Source organism: Macrobrachium nipponense, chromosome 18 (genome assembly GCF_015104395.2).
Source record: "Macrobrachium nipponense isolate FS-2020 chromosome 18, ASM1510439v2, whole genome shotgun sequence".
Lineage (NCBI taxonomy): Eukaryota > Metazoa > Arthropoda > Malacostraca > Decapoda > Palaemonidae > Macrobrachium > Macrobrachium nipponense.
In genome coordinates this window covers 72891691-72913236 of record NC_087211.1, presented here as the reverse complement: position 1 = coordinate 72913236, position 21546 = coordinate 72891691, and the positions used below count along the sequence as shown (strand labels likewise).

Below are 21546 nucleotides of genomic sequence, written 5' to 3'. Positions count from 1 at the left end.
GTTGTGCTTTTGAGTTCCTGAGGGTTGTATGTGATTGTTGTGGGTTAAGGTTGTTGTTGGTTGTTGGGGGCTGTTGTGGTTTCTTGGTGTGGTTGTGAGTTGTTGAGGGTTGTTGTTGTTGCTGGGGCTGTTGTGATTTCTTGAGGTTGTTAGTGGGCGTTTGTGTTGCCTTTTTGTGTTGGTGGTAAGGGTAGTCTCCACTTTGGGGGGTGCCGATCGTAAAAAATATTTGCCAAAAATACACTAATCAAGACAGGCTAATGAAATTTTCAGGCATTATTAGCACTATAATAATGCATATTCTCTGTTTGAGTTGGTTTTATCATCCTACAGGGAAAATTAATTATTTTATGAAAAAAAATGTGAAAAAACGGAAATTTCCGGGCCCCTCATACTGAAGGTTATTTGGTGATTGGTGAGAAACTACAGTCTTGAATAGAAATTCGGTCCGACAGAATGTTGGTATATCCACCTGGAACATGCACAAAAAAAATTATCAAAATAGAACAGTAAATAAGGACGTTATAACAAAAAAAAGAGCAACAACTTCGTAAGTTCAGCGAAAGCCCCGCCGAAAAATCAGACTATAGCTAGGAAGAAAATATTCAGGAAAAATTCAAATCTCGATTTAGGGACAAAACTTTTGAGAGTTTGTAGTTATTATGTCACTTGATAGCCTAAAACATCTAAAAATTATATTATTTAGGACAATCAAAGAAAACCCCCCCGCCTTTTTTTTGGGGGGGGGGGGTTTCTTTGATTGTCCTACATAATATAATTTTTAGATGTTTTAGGCTATCAAGTGACATAATAACTACAAACTCTCAAAAGGTTTTGTCCCTAAATCGAGATTTGAATTTTTCCTGAATATTTCTTCCTAGCTATAGTCTGATTTTTCGGCGGGGCTTTCGCTGAACTTACGAAGTTGTTGCTCTTTTTTTTTGTTATAACGTGCTTATTTACTGTTCTGTTTTGATAATTTTTTTTGTGCATGTTCCAGGTGGATATACCAACATTCTGTCAGACCGAATTTCTATTCAAGACTGTAGTTTCTCACCAATCACCAAATAACCTTCAGTACGAGGGGCCCGGAAATTTCCGTTTTTTCCCATTTTTTTCCATAAAATCATTAATTTTCCCTGTAGGATGATAAAACGCACATAGAATATGCGTTATTATAGTGCTAATAATGCCTGAAAATTTCATTAGCCTGTCTTGATTAGTGTATTTTTGGCAAATATTTTTATGATTTTTTACAATCGGGACCCCCCCAAAGTGGAGACTACCCTAATTGTTTGTGCATTGGTGTTTTGTTGTGTTGCTGAGTTTTTGTTGTTATATGTGAGGTTGTGGTTGTGTTCCTTGTTGTTGATGGTGTTGTTGTTGTTGTGTTGTTGTGGTCCTTGTTTTTTGTGTTGTTGTTGGGTTGTAGTCCTTGGTTGTTGTGTTATTGGGTTGTGGGTTGTGGTTCTTGGTTGTTGTTGTTGGTATTTCTGTGACCTCGACCGGCGGACAGCACAGGATAGCCCGGAGTAACTGGATTGATTGGTAAGTACATATGTTTTGAGAGTTTTTGTTTTTTGTGTTTTGTTTTTTTGTTTTGTTTGTGTATAGGTGTAGGTCAATTGTCCTGCTGTATTTTGTTGTGTAAAGAAGAAAGTGTGACTGAGGGTGGGTTTGGCAGCCAGATCGATTAGGTTAATGTGGGGAGGGTTTGCCACTTGTTTTTTTTTTCTATCTTGTGATCCTGCCACACCCCCAAAAAGTTTTATAGTGAAAGTAACAGGGAGAAAAAACTTCTAAGAACATTCTCAGCTTGCCTTATTTAAGAGGTTTTAAAACCATAAAATCATTGCTAAAATCTTTTAAGGTCAACCTTATTTTCTCTTATGATAACACAACTAAAAGAAATGCTAATAAGAAATGGTCCTAAGGGAAGCAGCAACATAATTCTATATAAAATTCCATGTTTGGATTGTTGGATTGTCCCTCTTTTTATGTCAGCCAATCTAGCAAGGATTTAGAAGTAAGAATTAAACAGAATAAGTATTCTGTCAAAACTGGGCAAACATCCAATGCAATATTCATTCATTCAAGTAAAAATGGTCACAGAATAAATTGGACTGGCAGTTCAGTAATCGCTAGGTCAAAAGAAGTCTTCTCACGAAATCGTTTAGAATCCGCAATTATACAACTTACTTCCAATTGTAATTTTAACCTTAGCTCTGGCTTATATTATTTGGACCCCTATAAGTAAAATGCTTAAGAACTCAAAGATAAAATCACTGATTTAATTACAAATTAGTTACCTATTAGATATTTTCTTGTTATCTGTATGTTTAGTATGGTCTCCTAAAAATGTACACTTTGAAGGAAAAAATTTTTAATTGTTTACCAAAATGAGATATATTGAATGATATTTTTATAGCATATTTTGTGGTCAGTCACCACCCTATATAATCTTTTAAACATCTTGTCCCTGTTTCCGAGCAGTTGGACTTAATCTTTAGTAAACCTTTTAAATTGTACCCCTGTTTAGGGTAGGACTACTAATTCTCCAGGTGTGTTGGATTCCAGGTATATATTTTCTTTTATAATCCCTATCTGTCATTTATAAGTGCCTTCTTTGTGAACTTACTTTCATATTTATATCAGTCTGCTTAGTAAAGGATGAGAGTTGAAAGACCTTGCACCAGTACTCCATTGTTTTACTTTCCTTATGGAGGAGTAATGATAGTAGTTTATATTTGACAACGTCTCCAAGGGTTGCGTGAGAGAGAGAGAGATAGAGAGAGAGAGAGAGAGAGAGAGAGAGAGATTGGTGGAAGAATAAATGGGAGTGGTTAAATGGCGGTCGGAAGTGTGTGTCTGTTGTGGCGCTCTGTTGTGTAGATCGGTGGCGGGAGTCTGTTACGAACTTACGAGAGTAGTAAGTTCAGTGAAGTCAGAGTTGGTTTTGGCAGCAGTTATCCGTTGGTGGTTAGTTGGTTTTGTGGTATTTGATTGATTTTGATGTTGTAAAGTTGTTGTGCGTGTGTCTGTCTGGTTGTGGTGAAGTGAAGAGGTTGGTAGGGATTTCCGGTGTCTGTGAGTGGTGGTTGGGGAGTGTTGGTGTTGGCGTGTTGTTGTGCTGGGGGAGGTCGTGTGGTTGTCGTGTTCTTTCGGGCTGTTGGTGTGCTTCTGCTCAGTTATTTGTCGGGTTGTAAGTTGTTGTGGGGTTGTGGTTCTCGGTTGGTTGGTTTGGTGTTTGGTTATCGGCAGTGGTTGTGTGTCGGCTAGCCTATAGCCTATCCAGCAGACAGCACAGCCTAGCCCGGAGTATCTGGAGCCAGAGGTGAGAACATGTTTGTGTTTTTTTGTTCTGTATGTAGGTATGGGTCAACTGTCCTGCTGTATTTTGTAGTGTAAAGAGAAAATTGTGATTGAGGTTGGGTTTGGTAGCCAGATAGATTAAGTTTATGTTGGGGGGGGGGGGGATTTGCCGCTTGCTTTTAAGCTTGTGATCCTGCCACATTATTTTTTGGTGCCTGAACAGGGATTGCTGGTGTGGCAGCTGCAGGACGATTGGTCTAGGCTAGTGTGTGAGTGGTGAGAAAATTTGGGATGGAAGGATTGAGTGAGGTGGTGAGGCTGAAGGAGGAGTTGAGTTTGGAAAGGGAAGAGAGAGGACAATTAGAAGTGGAGAATGAGAGGTTGAGGGTGGAGTGTGAGGAGCTGAAGAGCAAGTTAGAGGAAATGAGAGGAATGCTAAGGAGTGCGAAAATGGAAGTGAAAGAAGTGAAAGGAGCGGAAGAGAGAATGGTTGAGAAAATGGACGAAAAATTGGGAGTAATGATGAATGCAGTGCAAGAGATGATGCAGGAAATGATGAAGGGATTCATGGGAGAGGAGTAATGATAGAAGTTTATATTTGAGGTAGGCCTACCGGGTCTTGTTGTAGGCCAGAAGTGGTAAAGAAAGTGGAAGAGCGGGTGGATGAGACTATGAGTGACGAAGGTGATTTGGTTGTGATAGGTAAGGGAAAGACACAGGATAAGGATAAACCTGAGGACAAGAATAAGAAGGGGGCTGAGGAAAAGAAGAAGACTAAGGGAAAGAAGGCTAATAAGGATGAAAGACAGGATGAGACTAGGGCTGAATACATTGGGGAAAGGGCTGAGAGTGATTTAGATAGCAGTGAGTGGAAACAGGTAGGTAGAAAGAAGGGTAAGAAGAGCTTAATCGGGAGTATGGACGTGAGTATGGAAGTTGACTCGTTGTATTTGGATGAGGTTAAGAGGGATCAAAATGGAAGTAGTGAAAGTGAGAGTGAGAGTGAGCAGGAAATACGAAAGGCTGTGTATATGAGAGAGGTACCTAGATGTGCACAATACGAGGAATAGGGTAGTAGGGACATAGGGGACTTTTTTTAAGGAATATGAGAGTATTGTGTGGCTAAGTATGGGGGGATAACAAGAGAGTCTGGGCAAGAGAGTTGGGTAGCTTTTTGACAGGATTTTTGTTGAGTATGTATGGGGTGATGATGAATGTGGGGAATGTGCCTTATGAGAGTGTGAAAGCCAGGATTGTGGAACAGGCAAAGAGGATAAAGAGTAGTGTTAGATATAGGATAAAACATGGTTTTGATGAGGTAAGAATGAATGTTGGTGAGTCGTTGTCGATGTATGTGTGCAGGTTGGAAACTTTAGCCAGGAAAAGGTTTGTGGACGAAGGGATAAATGAGTGAAAAGAGTTAGAAAGGAAGTTGTTGGCGACTGTGCCTGGGAGTGTGTATGAGTTTGTAAATCTGAAACGTAAGGAGAAAATGCGATGAACGAATGAAAAGTTGATGTGGAATGACATTTTGGAAATAGAAGAGGGTTATGAGTTGGATAGGTATATGAAAGAGAGTAGAAGTGTTAGTGTTAGGACTGAGGTAGCTGAGGTTATCCCAGAGTTTAAGAGCTATAGGGAGGCAGTTTTAGAAGGGCCAGGCAAATGGCAGAGCAAGTTGTTGATAGGAGTGTTAGAGCCAGTAACGTAAGTATGGTTACCCCTAAGAGAGATCAGAGTAGGATCGGTTAGTCGTGAACGAGAGCAGCAGTGTTACAGATGTGGAAAGCTAGGGCACAGGAAGAATGAATGTCGGTGGACGTTGGGAGCCTGCTTCGGGTGTGGTCAAACGGGGCATTTGGTGAGCGAGTGTAAGAAAGATAGGGATATTAAATGTTACAGGTGTGGGTAAGTAGGGCATATAGCAAGTGGATGTCGAGGTACCCGTGTGAAGGTTTGCGGTAATTGTGGGAAGAATGGGCATTATGCTAGGATGTGTAAAGAACAGCGGGCAAAATGTGTTGAATGTGGATTGGAAGGTCATTTGGTGAGTGTAGGCGAAAGAGGATGAGTCAGGTTGGGAATTCGGGAAACTAGGTACAAAGGGGATTCAGTTGGGTGGGTCCTCTGGTGTGTGGGCAGTAAGAGTGATGCATGTGCGTGAAGGATTGTTGCATGAAAAAGGGTTTGGAGGAAGAGCTCATGAATATATGAGTGTAAAAGTGAGGTGCAAAGGGGTGTGTTTGGTTGCTTTGATTGATACTGGGTGCAGGGTCAGTGGTTGTGAAAGAGAGTGTAAAAGTGCCGCGGGAAGTCGGAGAAGTTGTTAGTGTGAAAGTTGCATGGCCGGATAGTCTTGGGCTTGTCAAAGGTGACAAGTGTGCATATGTGGTTGAGGGTGTGGATGCGAACAAGTTGGTAAGAGAGAGCGTGCATGTGTATGATGGGATTTTAGATCTGGAGAATCCTCAGGTTTTTGTAGCCTTATTGCCGAGTGTTAGGAGAAAGTGAGTGCGGGGTATACGTGAAGGTGATTGTGTGGGGTTGTTATATACGTTGGTGGATATGGACGATGAAAGATATGTTAGGATGTGGCAGGTGATGACAGGTAGCATGAAAGAAAGTGATGAGTGGAAGTATGATGAGTTAAGAGAGAGAATTGAGGTGGATGAAAATGTTGGTGATGACGAGAGGGAGCGGTTGATGCAGATGTTGTGGGATCGGCGGGGTGCGTTGAGTCATGGTGACGAGGATTTTTGGGGGTCTAAGCTTCTTGAATTCAAGATAGTTTTGGAAGACGATCCCCCCATATATCAGCATCCTCGACACTTTTCTCCACCTATTGCCCGAGAGATTGAGGAGCAGTGTGAGGAGCTTGAGAGAGTGGGAGTGACAGAGAGGAGTGAGAGTGCCTGGAATAGCCCCATAGTCCCTGTACATAAGCCGGATGGAAGGCTGCGGATGTGTGTAGATTATAGAAGGGTGAATGAAGTGACTGTGAAGGAGCGATTTCCGATGAATGTGGTGTCTGATTGTGTGTACAAGATGCATGGGATGAGAGTGTTTACCAAATTAGACCTAATAAGGGGCTATTACCAGATGCCTCTTGAGGAGGGGAGCAGGCCTGTTACTGCTTTTTCAAGTGGTAGTTGCCACTACCAGTTTAAACGGTTGAGTTTTGGGTTGGCTAATGCGCCTGCTACCTTTCAAAGGGCAATGAATGGGGTTTTGGCTGGGTTTGATAGAAGGAAGGTGACTGTGTTTATAGATGATATTTTGATTGCGAGTGAAACTGTTAAGGAGAATATGGAGCTGCTTGAGAAGGTGTTAGAGCAGTTGGAAGAGGTTGGAGTGAAAGTGAAGCTGGAGAAGTGTTCATGGTTGGCTGGGGAAGTGGAATTTCTTGGTCATAAGGTGAGTGCTAGTGGCGTAAGGAAGAGTGAAAAGTTTGTGGAAAAGGTAAGGGAGTTTTCGCGTCCCCGGGCCGTGCGCGAGTTAAAGGGGTTTTTAGGGTTGATTGAGTTTGGGTGGAAGTTTGTCAGTGATTGTTCAGGTACAGGGAAGCCGTTGACTGAATGGACCGGGAAGAAAAATTGTACTAATCTGAGGTGGGATGAGCGAATGGTGGGAGCATTTGAGAGATTGAAAGAGGAGGCTGCTAGAGACGTCACCTTGGCTTTTCCAGACTATAGTGAGGATGCGAGTAAGCTTGAGTTGTATACTGATGCAAGTGATTGCGCATGTGAGTAAAGCTTTTAATAAAGCAGAGCTGAAGTATTCAGTGGTTGAGAAGGAGCTTGCGGCAATAATGTTTTGTGTGAAAGTGTTGAAAGTGTTTTTGTATGTGGTAAAATTTGTTGTAAGGACGGACCATCAGCCATTAGTGTTTCATTATCAAGAAGGAAAGTGTGAATGCTAGAATCACGAGGATGATTGAGGATTTGAGTGAGTTTGATTTTAGCTTAGAATATGTGCTGGGGGGTAAAAATGTGATTGCTGATACGATGTCTAGGATCCATAGTAAGGACAGTGGTGTTGAGAAAAGTGACTGGGATCCGAATCTGGTACCTGAGGGGTTAGTTGTAATAGAGAGGTTTGAAGGGAATGACAGTGTGTGAATGTTTGTTTTCAGCATTGAAAGACTTGGAAGGTAAGGGTCTGGTTGAAGAGGTACCCGGTAGTGTGAATGAGTTGAGAGTTAAGTTGATGAGTGATGTGCAGAAGGAAGTGGCATATGCGGAGGAACAAGGTGGGGGAGAAATGTTGCATGAATTGTTTGGAATAAAAGTGTTGTATTTTGGATAGGCCAGACCTGTTGAGTATAGAGGAAGGCTGAGTGCAGGTAATGAACATGGGGTTTTGATGATTCAGTGCGGGGAACGGGGTTGTAATTGGTTGGTTACAAAAGGGGACTGTGAAGGGGATTTGAGTCATAATTGTGGAAATGGGGAAATGACTGAGGATGAATGCGGTGAGAAGGATGGTGATGCGGATAACCAGGTGGATGTGGCAGTGAATGTGTGCATGCATGGGACATGAGGGAAAATGGTGACATTTGTCAGAGTAAATGATAGTGAGGACTGCAGTTTGGTTGACACAGGGGCACAAGTTTCCTTGGTGAGTGGGTCAGTGGTGAGTGAACTTGGGAAGTGAAAAGGTGGTGCACAAGTGTAAAAATACATGGGTTGGGACAAGGAAGTGTTTTAGTATGGGAAGAGGTACAGTTAAAGGTGGTTAGGAGATCTTGAAGTAATACATAACTTTATAGTTGTAGGAGAAAATGATATGCCATCTTGCTTTTTAATGGGGATAGATTTTTTGAGGATCCACGATATAGATGTGGATATAGGAAACGGAATTCTTAGAAAGGGGAGCAGACAAGTAGCCAGGATTCAAGATAGTAATGTATTTGTAGCAAACTTTGTGGGTATGAATGATATTGGTAGGAGTGAGAATGATCTGTTGAGTGAGGAAGAGATTGAGGAAATGCAAGATAAGTGCCTGGAGATAAGTGTGTTGCGACAATGTGTTTTGGGAGGAGTGCGTGTGGAAGATCGGCCTTGTGAGTTGGATGTATATAAGAGGGTTGTAAACAGTTTGTGGTGTGTGAAAATTTTTTTTTTTTTACATCAGGAAGGGGTGTATGATAGGGAAGTGTATGTGCTGGTGTTTTCTGTTGAGTCAGCTGTGAGTATGTGTTTGTTGGTGCATGATCAGTTTGGGCATATGGGGAAAAATAAGTTGGGGGAATGCATGAGAGAGAGAGTGTATGCCCCTGGCTTGAATAAGATTTGTGTGGATGTGGCTGTCACGTGTGAAGACTGTCAGAGGGGAAAGTATCAGTGTGTGCATGCAAGTCCACCTGTGTTGCGATAGCAGATGAAAGAGCCATTAGAAATGCTTGTGATTGATTGTGTTTCTTTGCCTAGGACTGCGAGAGGACACGTGGGGGTGATTGTGATGGTGGATCACATGAGTAAATTTGCCTATGTGGTTCCCATCAAAGATAAGAGGAGTGAAACTGTTGCACGAATGGTGGGTCAAGTGATGTTGCCCATGTGTGTGTGTGTAAGCCGGCAAAAATGTTGAGTGATAATGGACCTGAGTTTGTGGGATGGGAATTTGAAGAAATGTTGAAGGAATGGGGTATTGTGCATGTGTATTCTACTCCGTATATGCCAGTGCGAATGGGTTGGCTGAAAGGACTGTTAGGACGATGACTGAGATTTTGCAAATGGTGAGTAAGGGTGACAAGGATTGGGTATGTATGTATAACATGCAGTGGGGTATATAACGCCACACTGCAGAAAAGTATAGGTGTGTCTCCTTGTAAATATGTGTTGAATTTTGAAAGGATTGTCAGGCCGCGGTTGGGTCTATCAGAAGGTGATCAGGATTTGTGGAAGAAAGCGAGTGAAAAGTTTGAGAGTTTTAAAATTGGGGATAAGTGTTGAAAGAGGTGGTTGAGATGGGAAGAATGAATGTGAATAAAGTTAGGGAGAAATTTGAAGGGCCTTTTGAGATTTTGGAAGTGGGACTGAGTGGATTGAGTTATGTTTTGGGGAAATTGCGAGTAGGTGGGGGAATGGATGAGGTTAGGGCACAGTATGTTCGAGAGAATGCGATGAGTGAGTGGTTGAAGGTGAATAAGTATGAACCGACTGTTGGTGAACAAATGGGTCTGGGAGATCGACAGTTGGTGTTGGTTGAGTATGGAAGAAGACAGAAGAGTGTGGAGAGAGGAAGTGGAAGGGAAAAGCGTGAACGGCATGGTAAGGGGGTTGGTGGTAGGGTGCAAACAGTTGATAAAGCGTGTGCTACGGATGACTTTGAGGGAATGAATGATACTTGTAGAGTATGTGGTTTTGAGTTGACAGGGACAAATAAGACTTCAGTGAGAAGGAAACCGAGTAGTAAGGATGATAGGATGGATAAGTCTTTGCAGGAGTTTGACAGAAGTATGGATGAACTGAGTGGTTTGGTAGCCGAAATAGGGGAGATGTTGGAACCAGAGTTAGAAATATCGGTGAAGTAGTGAATGGGATTTGGGAGGATGGTAGTGAGGGAGATAATGGGAGTTTGAATGAAAGTGGTTTGGAAGAAGTGAATGGCGATGTAACAAAGAATGTATGATGTTCCTCAAACAAGATCCAGGGACCTGCATCTGAGCATCCTTGGGTGTTGCGAAAGGCAATTTAGTGTGGATGTTGCGAGTGTAAGGAGACGTTGTCAAATGTAATGGGGGAGGTAATATGGAAGAGTAATGATAGTAGTTTATATTTGACGTCTCCAAGGGTTGCGTGAGAGAGAGAGAGAGAGAGATTGGTGGAAGAATAAATGGGAGTGGTTAAATGGTGGTCAGAAGTGTGTGTCTGTTGTGGCGCTCTGTTGTGTTTCATCGGTGGCGGGAGTCTGTTACGAGAGTAGTAAGGAGTTCAGTGAAGAAGTCAGAGTTGGTTTTGGCAGCAGTTATCCGTTGGTGGTTAGTTGGTTTTGTGGTATTTGATTGAATTTGATGTTGTAAAGTTGTTGTGTGTGTGTCTGTCTGGTTGTGGTGAAGTAGAAGAGGTTGGTAGGGAATTTTGGTGTCTGTGAGTGGTGGTTGGGGAGTGTTGGTGTTGGCGGGTTGTTGTGCCGGGGTAAGTCGTGTGGTTGTTGTGTTCTTTCGGGCTGTTGGTGTTCTTCTGCTCAGTTATTTGTCGGGTTGTAAGTTGTTGTGGGGTTGTGGTTCTCGGTTGGTTGGTTTGGTGTTTGGTTATTGGCAGTGGTTGTGTGTCGGCTAGCCTATAGCCTATCCAGCGGACAGCACAACCTAGCCCGGAGTATCTGGAGCCAGAGGTGAGTACGTGTTTGTGTTTTTTTGTTCTGTATGTAGGTATGGGTCAATTGTCCTGCTGTATTTTGTAGTGTAAAGAGAAAAGTGTGATTGAGGTTGGGTTTGGTAGCCAGATAGATTAAGTTTATGTTGTTGGGGGGGGATGAGTGATTTGCCGCTTGCTTTTAAGATTGTGATCCCGTCACATCCTTTGTTGCTTTTACCTTTATTTATACATATATTCAGCACGTTCCAAATTTTCGTGATTCTATCATACATTTAGTATATACTGTATGGTATATATATACCCTGTATTGCTTTACTATTTTTTTTAAAGTTTGCACTACATATACTTAATAAGAAAACTTTTCTAAATCCTAGTAAAGTTAATAACTTCTACGTTCAGAAAAGTATAAACTAATCTCAAATTTGTAGACAAGTCTAGATTTATACTATGTTCATAAAAAAAATTATTTCCCCCTTTCTGCTCAACAAAGATCATGAATTGGACGTCAACCTCTCACTTGAAACCCTAGAGGGCAAGGATATTCCTAAGGACCACATCCTGGAGAAGGATCAGCAGTTCCATCTAAAGTGCTATGTGACTGGACATCCAGTTTCAGATGTTCTCCTGGAGTTCCGGTCATGTGATTCACTGGAAAATTGTTCCTCTCCTAATCTGGTTAATGGCAAGGTAACTATTGTGGTCCTGGTTTAATTTTTAAGGTGCTGTAAAGTTCTTAATATTATTCCATGCATTATCAGCACAGTGGGCAGGAACATGAGAACAATGTAGGCTAGAGATAAAGTACAGTCTCATACTTATACATTAATAACTGAAGTAATTTAAGTGTTTTAAATTTTAATCGTTTTTTTGGCACAGGCTCCCGTTTTCAATGGTTCATCTCCCTAGAGAGCACAATGGCATTATACTAGTATTGTGTACAGATCATGCATCTTCCAGATTGAAGGCAATGATCACTGTATGCATAACTAGATCAAAATAGCTAATGATTAAATTAATATTCGCAGTGTTTACTCCCATAGATCTGGCCAGAGGGATTTACTTTAGTAAAAATAGAAAATTTTAGTATACATAGCTAAGAGTTTCTGCTCAACAGTAGCTTAAATTTTGGAATTTTGGTAGCAAAAGCCATTTATTATTGTAGGTGACAGACCCCACCCACTTTCAGGGTAAAAGAGGAACAACACAGTAGCCAAGAGCTCAGTTTGTTTTCTTCCGTCAAGGTGTTAAGAACAACAGCTTTGTTTTGAATATGTTGCATCTTCTCCTTTGGTGAAGTATTCCTTGCCTCGTTAGCCTATGGCTTTGGATATTTAGTTAGATTTACAGATTAAACCAGTTTTTAGGATTATTACCTTTTTTTACTTTTGGTAGTGACTGAAGTCAGATTTTAGCTCTTCGAATTTTCGGTATTGCAGCAATGGATGTAATACCAGACTCATTAAAGCATGTTACGATTCTCATATGTGTATAACGTTTAGTAACTATTCAGGACATTATGCTTAAATCTAGTACTAATGCAGATGTAACTATTGTGTCTCCTGCTATCTTCCTCCCTCCTATCTCCAATCCTCCTCTTTCTCCACCTTCTCTTTCTCATGACTCCTATGCTTCCTAACCAGACTGTTCCGCCAGCCTGAACTCAAAATTTTACTGAAAATTTTATTGACTTGCCAATGCAGTGGGCCAAATTGGGCCATCTATGAATTTCCTCATGGACAAGTTTAGTGAGAGTGCCAGTGCCAATGTAAGTGAAATGATTGTGGAGGAGGTGGCTATCTATCCCACCGACTCTCCTGCGCAAAGATCATTGCTATACCCCCCTAGCCCTAGGAGGAGGCATGAGGCCCATGGGAGGTTGGTGAGGCCTGCCTACCGGTAGTCGCCCTCTCAGTCACGCCAGTGTTGTCCCAAGTGATGAAGGCATATGTTGGAAAGGTGCCTCAGAAGTGCGACATCTCTCACCCAGTTTGGGAGATTCTAGTCCCTCTAAGGAGTGCCAGTGGTGCTTCTTGGACGAGTCCCGTCATTTCAAGAGGCATTTGATTTTCAGGGATCAGTCTCCTATTCCCAGCATGAGAACTAAGGAACCCCCCAGTTGCCCGCAACCCATGTTTCCTCTGATTGTTTTTCATTGTTGATGACTAAATACACTTTTTGTGATAAAACAATCAAAATACTCAGGTACATATAAGCAATTTTACCATCTAGACCAAGGGCAAATGTTCACTTCACCTCACGTGCCATTAAGAGATCCTCTTCAAAACCAGCAGCTTGTCATCGAGGACTCAGTGCTTCATGCGGCCGTGGGAGACAGACTCCATCTTTTTGGGGACAAATGAAGTGCGAAAGGGGCAGAGCAGTGGGTAATGAAAGTACTGAAAGAAGGATACTCCATACCCTTCAAAAAGAAGCCTCTATTGACCAGCACTCCCATCACATTGGCGACTTACTGTGTATCATCGGAGAAGTATGCAACCCTATTAGAAGAAGTGTCATCCATTCTCAAGATGGAGCAATCGAAGTGGTAAACAATGTTGATTTCAAAGTATTCTACAACCAGCTATTCTTAGTACCCAAGTCTACAAAAGGATGGAGGCCGGGCATAGATGTAAGCACATTGAATTTTTACATTCAGACAACAAAATTCCACATGGAAACAAACCAGTCTGTCCTCATTTTCATTCGTCAGGGGGACTGGATGGTTTCCCCCATATGAAGGACGTGTACTTCCACATTCCAATTCATCAGGACTCGAAGAAGTATTTGAGGTTCGTCTTTGGGAACCAAGTGTTCCAGTTTCGTTCTTTGTTTCAGACTGTCAACAGCTCCACAGGTATTCACCAGAGTGCTTTCTGTTAGCCAAATGGCTGAATTTACTGGGATCAATATTTCCCAATACCTGGATGATTGGCTGATTCGTTCACCCACGAAATAAGACTGTATGAAGGACCTTCAAAAGACCTATTAATAATGCAGGATCTAGGCTTATTAATGAACAAGCAGAAATCTCAGCTGCCTATATCTAAAGGGGTTCTCAATTTAGGGATGGTGATAGATGTTCTGATTTTTGGATTTTTCTGTCACCCAGAAGAGTTAACAGCAACGCCAATCTCTGGTTAAGAGTACCGATATTCGGATAGCGGGGCCATTAAGCAGGTTTTTAGTGCTGTTAGTGTCGATTTTCGGTTAGCAGCATTGGCCGGGAACAGAACCCCCCCGCTGTTAACCAAGGGCTGCCTGTATATGTTTATAGCTTTTGCTTTGGTCCCAATCTCATGTAGTATCCAGCATTGCTAAGCTTACTCGATACGTACTTTGTCAGTGATTGGACTATTCCTTCACTGTGAAGTACCCACTTCAGTAGAGGTGATCCTGGTTTTACCACCATGTCACTACATGGTTGAGACGAGCGCCAACCAGAGGCAGTATCTACCTGCAGCAGCTCTCACCATGTAAGGAACAACAAGCACTATATCTATGCGAGCCTATTTTTATTTTGTTCTCATCTCATTAAAAGTTTTAATGTTTTGGGATAAATATGTATAGTGAAAAAAAATAGGAAAATTTAAGATAAAATATATTCTTTCATTCTTTACATGACATTGCAGTGCATTCATCATTTATCGTCTTGTTTCATACAGTATCATAGCTTAAACGGCCTGGATGATGATACTACCAAAAATTATAGGTAGGGCTATCAAAATGAAAATAAACCAAAGATTAAGAATATTGATTTCTCTCTCTCATCTTCGTGTAGTCACGTCCTGGTCACGTGACCAGTCGATGACATCGTTGTCACGATCCCTCGATAGAAGTAGTCTAATGGGGGAAAAGAAAATTAAAGACTCCCTTATCATCACTATCATTATCACATCACCCTCGCATACCCTATACAGGCAGTCCCCGGGTTACGACGGGGTTTCCGTTCTTGAGACGCGTCGTAAGCCGAAAATCGTCGTAAGCCGGAACATCATCAAAAATCTTAAGAAAACCTTACTTTTAATGCTTTGGGTGCATTCAAATCTATGTAAACTGCATTCTTATTGCATTTTCATCAAAAAAAAACTTTAAATATTGATTATTTTGCATTTTTGGTGTCATATTTCATCTGCCAGATCAGCGTTTGTAGGCGTCGTAACTGGATCATGCGTCGTAACCCTGGAACATGCGTCGTAACCCTGGAAATAATTTCTGATGAATATAATTGAAAAGCGTCGTAACCTCGGAACGTCATAAGCCGAGACTGTCGTAACCCGGGGACTGCCTTAGTGGAAATCTCCACATGAAAAAAAATCGTTTCTTAGATATTGATACCTTATGGAAGAAATTCATTCATCTTATTGGTTTTTCTTTCACTACAATCTTTTCACATTTTTTCCTATACCCTTCTCATTATTCCTTTTTATTATATGTATATTATACAATTTTTTTTAATGTAGAGATTTCCACTGCAGGGTTTGAGAGAGGGTAATAGTGATGATAATAATAGGGACAATAATGACGTCTTATTTATCTTTTTTCCCCATAAGGCTACTTTTATGGAGGGGTTGTGATCACGATGATGTCATCAACTGGTCGCATGACCAGGACGTGACTACACAAAGTTGAAAGAGTGAAATTAACATTCTTAATCCTTTGCTTGTTACTTTCATATTGATAGCCCTACCTATAGTTTTTTGGTAGCAGTGTCATCCATGGCATTTAAGCTATAATACTGTATGAAACAACAATAAATGATGAATGCCCTGCCATGTCATGTAAGGAATGAAAGAATATATTTTAGCTTAAAATTTCATTTTTATTTCACTATACATATTTTAGCATTAAATTTACTGAAGTATATCATTCATATATCATTAAAATCCTTTAATCATTGGCTTGACGATGTTTAGTGATGAAATTGGGAAACACTACTTTTCTTCGGGTAAAACTGAGGTGTAATGAAAGTTGTAACTTTTGAAATACATTTTTGTCAGGAGAGGTGGGAACAGAGATCTTAACTGTATGATGTTTTGAGAACACTGACGAGTTTGCAACTTTCCAGCCCTGTGGTTGGCTCATCAACAGCCAATCAGGAATGTCATAAGGGATGGGGCTGGGCACCAGATGCGCTGCGGTAAATTAATTATAGTCAAGATGCACCCTCTTGGTATTGTTTCATTAGCTGGAGTGAATAGTTCAATTTCTCATTATTACTGACTGACTGATCACCCCTCCAGGTTGTGATGAAGAGTTCAAACCTAACATCAACAGTTGGGCCAAAGCTCAGGATTTGGCAGGAATCTGCTAAAGTCCAAGGAATTTACCAGTGTCTTGGAACAAATCGAAGCGGAGAAAAATTTTTAAGCAATCATGTCATACTAGCAATTTCAGGTGAGAGCTTTGAGATGGTAGAACTCTTTTGAAATAGATAAAATGAAGAAAATAACTTTTTTGATGTTGTGGAGACCAAACAGGAAAACTATATGTAATTGAACTTCATTCCATAAGTAAGGTGCTAATCCCTCATTTTTCTTTTTCAAGCAGATTGTGGTCAAATGACCCCTATATCCATTGAGGCTAAGATAAATGTGGAAGAATCTGAGCAACCGGTATATGTCAACAGCTCCTCTCCAGTCATCTCAGTTATCATAGGAGATGATGTCACACTCAGATGTAGGAAAAATAAAATGTCAAAGTTAACAGATAAGCTCGAGTGGATTTCCCAGGATTTCAGTTTTGATCAAGGTATCTTGATTATTAAATAAACAAGTTGTATAATCTAATGGATGATTAACTGTATTTACACACCTAAAAGCATGTTAACGTTAATATTTTCTATCTGATTTATAGTAATTTTTTAAGGATTTCTTTTCCTTACAGGGATTCCCTCTAAACACTTAGTATGTTCTAAGTTACCATGCACTTTCTAAATGCTAAACATTTTCACTGTCATCATAGTGTCACCAAAAATGTTCTCCTATAGAAATACTGTAATATTTTTTCTTATTTATACAAATAAATACATATTAGTGACATTTTAAACCTCACATGAGGTGGACATGGTTATTCTACAACTTTCAATTCATTAATGATCCCGGCTTTTCTTATTCATCTGACTCTCTTTGGAGATGAAGAGAAATTTCACATCATGTCTCCAGTTAGAAAATTTAATTAATCTTTATTTGTTGTATGAATTGATTCTTAATTATTCATTATTTATTGGATGAATTGATATGTATGTAGTTTTGCAAAGAACAAATCTCTTTATTGTATGATTAGATTGGCTGACTATAGAGAGTTTTTTACTTGGACCTTGAAATCCATTGCAGAGAACATCACCAGAGAGCAAGAAGAATTTTCAGAAGTCCTGGTGTGGAAATTGGATCCTGACCTTCTTAAGTACAATGGCACAATAATCAGCTGTGGGTCTGGCGGCAAGAGGCAAATAATTGTCAAAGGTCAGGATGATAATTAACATTGTTTCAGAATAGAGGGGTCTCCTGGGATATGTACACCCATGATGCCTGTCGTTCTTCTCTGTTTTGTCAGAACTTTATGCATTATGCACGTTCAAGTTTATCAGGATATGTTTTATCTGTCCACTCTTAGTTACTGCAAGTTCATTATACTCAAACTCATTCACATTCTTAGAGGTGAAATGGGAGGAAGGGTAGGTTAAACTAGTTAATCAACTTGTTCATACCTTTAGCAATATACATATATAAGAGAATGCCAAGCCTGATGGGCACAACAAGGTATAGAAATCAGAGAAGCAAATGAGTACCAATAAGATTTGAGCAGTTCATTGGCAAAAGTAACTAAGATCAGAGTGAAGGTAGAGCGGAAATGAGATAAGGTCAAAGGTCTATGACCAAATGGTATTTAATAAATAGAACAGATTTTATTAACTGATGCATCCATTAACTTACTAGCAAAGACAGGATCCTTAAAGCTCAGTACTGTCAAATATGGGACCATTAGTATAACAGCCAACTGTAGCTCTGTTCCTTATTTTATGTGCAGAAGGGAAAAATAGTCATATTTCCCAGAGAAGAAGAAAGAACAGGAAGTAAAAGTATGAAGGCGGGTTCTAAAAAATAATGACATTGAAACTGGATGAAAGATTTGTGAAAGTACTATACTCGCAGTATATGTACTATAGTATACTACTAAGTATTGTACCTCAAATAACATGATAATAACTTATTATCAGTTAAATAAAGAGTTTACAGAGGACTGTGATAGTGTTTCCATGGAATCTTGATGAGAAAACATAACTATGTAATTAATGATTATAACCCATGAAAACAGTTCCTCTTATTTCCCACAAAATAAAAGTTCTTCGAGAACACATTTAATAGGCTCTATTTCCTTGGAACCTCAGAAACAATCTTACTCTGTAAGTCTTCAGTATACAATATAAATCATGCAAAATATTTTAGAGTTGATTAATCATTGAGGGTCATTCAATTATTTTTACTTTCAAGGTCTTGGTCACAACATACAGGCATATGTACGTAATGAAAATGTATATGCTCATATATCCATAAGCACTTGATTAGAAATTTATTATTAATTTGTGATCTTTTCCACAAAAATCACCATAGAGGCCAAGGCACCACATTTTGTGAAACATGAGTCTTTCAAAAGCACTGTTGAACGCATCGGGAGCCTAACACCTAGGACTACTGTGAATTTCTCTTGCAAAGCAACCGGAGTTCCAAATCCCATCATCAATTGGACAAAGGTAGGTCATGTGATGTTAAGATCTCAATTGGTATTGTCATACTTATATCCTTCCATGTAACATGGTAAGTTTATTCCCCACTCAGGTTCAGATGCATCCAAGCAGTACAAGGAAGTCGAGAAGTTAAGAGATCATTAAGACTATTATAATACATTTACGAAGATTTAAAGAAATTTTTTGCTGTTCATCAGTGTTAACCCTCTTACGCCGAAGGGGTATAATAAAAATCGTCTCCCGTATGCCGAGGGGGTCTCGGAGTGAGCGCCGAAGCAGAATAAATATTTTTTTCAAAAAATCACAGCGCCCTTAGTTTTCAAGATTAAGACTTCATTTTTGGCTCCTTTTTTTGTCACTGCCTGAAGTTTAGTATGCAACCATCAGAAATTTAAAAAATATCATTATCATTTATAAATAATGCGATATATGATAGCGCGAAAACAAAATTTCATATATAATTGTATTCAAATCGCGCTGTGAGCAAAACGGTTAAAGCTAACGAGTTAATTTTTTGTCGTTGTATTGTACACTAAATTGCGATCATTTTGGTATATAAGACATTGTAAAACGATCGATCAAAGCAACACAGAGAAAATATTATCACAAAATGATGCATGAATTCGTAACGCGTGGAGGTAAAAAAATGTTTTTTTTTCAAAAATTTACCATAAATCTAAATAATGTTCTAGAGACTTCCAATTTGTTTCAAAATTAAGATAAATGATTGAATACTACTATACTGTAAGAGTTTTAGCTTACAATTGCAGTTTTCGACCATTTCGGACGAGTTAAAGTTGACCAAATGTCAAATTTTTTATATATATTTTTTTATATGCAAATATTTCGAAAATGAGAAAAGCTACAACCTTCAATACTTATTGTTGTATTCTACATGAAATTGCGCACATTTTCATATATAAAACTTTATGAAACGGAGCAAATATAACGAGAATGCGACGTACGCATTTCGGAGATTTGCGGCGGAGAATTCAACCATAAATCTAAATATTGTGCTGAGAGACTTCGAATTTGTTTCAAAATGAAGAATATAAATGACTGGAATATTACTAGACTGTAAGATTTTTAGCTTACAATTGCGTTTTTCGGCTATGATTTTTTTTCTTTTTTTTTTTTATATTTATCGTATTTATATGCAATATTCAAAAAATGAGAAAAGCTACAACCTTCAATTATTTTTTTTTGTATTTTACATGAAATTGCGCACATTTTCATATATAAAACTTTATGTAACGGCTAATTTAAAATGGTGCAAACATTACGACAATCGCACAAAAAAAAATTCTCATTTTTTCGGAAGAGTTACCGCGTGGACATAAGGAAAATGTTTTTTTTTCATAAATTCCCCATAAATCGAAATATTGTGCTAGAGACTTCCAATTTAATTGAAAATGAAGGTAAATGATTGAATATTACTAGAATATAAGAGTTTTAGCTTACAATTGCGTTTTTCGACCATTTCGGTAGAGTCAAATTTGACCGAAGGTTGAAATTTGGCACTTATCGTTATTTATATGAAAGTATTTCAAAACTGATAAAAGCTACAACCATAGGTTGTTTTTAGTTGTATTTTGCATGAAATTGCGCACATTTCCATATATAAAACTTTATGTAACGGCAAATTTAAAATGGTGCAAACATTACGACAATCGCACAAAAAATTTATCGGAAGAGTTACCACGCGGACGTAAGGAAAAAGTTTTTTTTCATAAATTCACCATAAATCGAAATATTGTGCTAGAGACGTCCAATTTGTTGCAAAATGAAGGTAAATGATCGAATATTACTAGAATATAAGAGTTTTAGTTTACAATTGCGTTTTTCGACCATTTCGGTAGTCAAAGTTGACCGAAGGTTGAAATTTTGGCACTTATCGTTATATGAAAATATTTCAAAACCGATAAAAGCTACAATCATGAGTATTTTTTTGTTGTATTTTACATAACATTGCGCACATTTTCATATATAATGCTCCATGTAACGGCTAATTTAAAATGGTGCAAAAATTATGTCAAAGTGACGAAATAATTTCTGAGATGTGTCACTGATACTTTTTAGTGCGATAAGAAAGAAATTCGCGCTTGCGCGCCTGCGTAACGATTGTAATCATAACAACGCCTTGATCCGTGAGCTCCCAGCATCCCCCAAGGCGCGTGACTCAAAAGTTTTTGGCTGGTAGTCCTATAAGTATTTTTCCACGAATTTTTAAAAACTTTTTATGTCGACGTTTAATACGTTCAATCGGCACCCGGGAGACAATTTATCTCGACGTTTAATACGTCCAATCGGCACCCGGGAGACAATTTATCTCGACGTTTAATACATCCAATCAGCGTAAGAGGGTTAAGTTAGAATTTCCTTACCCAAGCACTGTTTAATAACAAAATAAAAACGGCGAGCCTGGTAGGAGTAAGGCTACCTAAATATGGTTGAGAAGATTAAACAGATCTTCTATGCAGAGTTCTGAATAGATATCCTTGTTTGTAATGAAGATAGTACTTTGTTAAAAATATGTGCACTCAAGCTCTTCAGGTTTAGCTGCAGTCAGTAAAGTTTTCTAAGTCTTGTAATAGTACCCCTTGGTTAGACTTCATAAGGAATCTCTTTTCAAGAAAATTAGTTACTGATTCTCATGGTGAGCCTAATAAGGATTTAGCTACCTAAAAGGACAACAGCATCTCCCCCTGTAGTTTCTAAGGCTTCTTATGATTGAGTCCTAGTCAGCCACAAAAAGTTGCTTTTAAAATGGTCAATAGTAATTGCAGGACTAGTAATTGTGTAATTGTGTAAAGACTCTTGGGTCAGAAAGAAGTTAATTTTTAGCAGTATGTGTCAGTGTAGTGTCTAAACTCAAACCATGACCTTTCAGGATGACACGCCACTTAAGAATAACCCACCACATGTCACTATTGAGGGATCAACACTAAAACTTTATCTGATCGATGAAAGGGATTCTGGTGTATACAAGTGCAGTGTAAGTTATTCTAGTTTTACTCACTTTCAATTTACTTTGTTCAAGTAGAACAGAATGTATGTATTTCTGTATAACAGTGACCTTTACTTATACATTAAGCCATCAAATAAAAGCAAACAAATTGCAATTAATGTGTTATCTTTTCAGGATCTGTACATTTGTAAAAGATTTCA

General features: G+C 39.3%; 1 protein-coding gene across 1 annotated transcript in view; it reads left to right on the top strand.

The window, feature by feature from the left end:
* Positions 1–21546, top strand: part of LOC135197159 (vascular endothelial growth factor receptor 1-like) — a 125739-nt gene that overhangs the window by 53868 nt on the left and 50325 nt on the right. Inside the window, exons 6-11 of the mRNA XM_064224139.1 lie at positions 11125–11321; positions 15875–16028; positions 16182–16382; positions 16967–17095; positions 18245–18384; positions 21269–21373. Of these exons, the coding sequence (XP_064080209.1) occupies positions 11125–11321; positions 15875–16028; positions 16182–16382; positions 16967–17095; positions 18245–18384; positions 21269–21373 (926 nt within the window). The remainder of the gene's footprint in view (positions 1–11124; positions 11322–15874; positions 16029–16181; positions 16383–16966; positions 17096–18244; positions 18385–21268; positions 21374–21546) is intronic.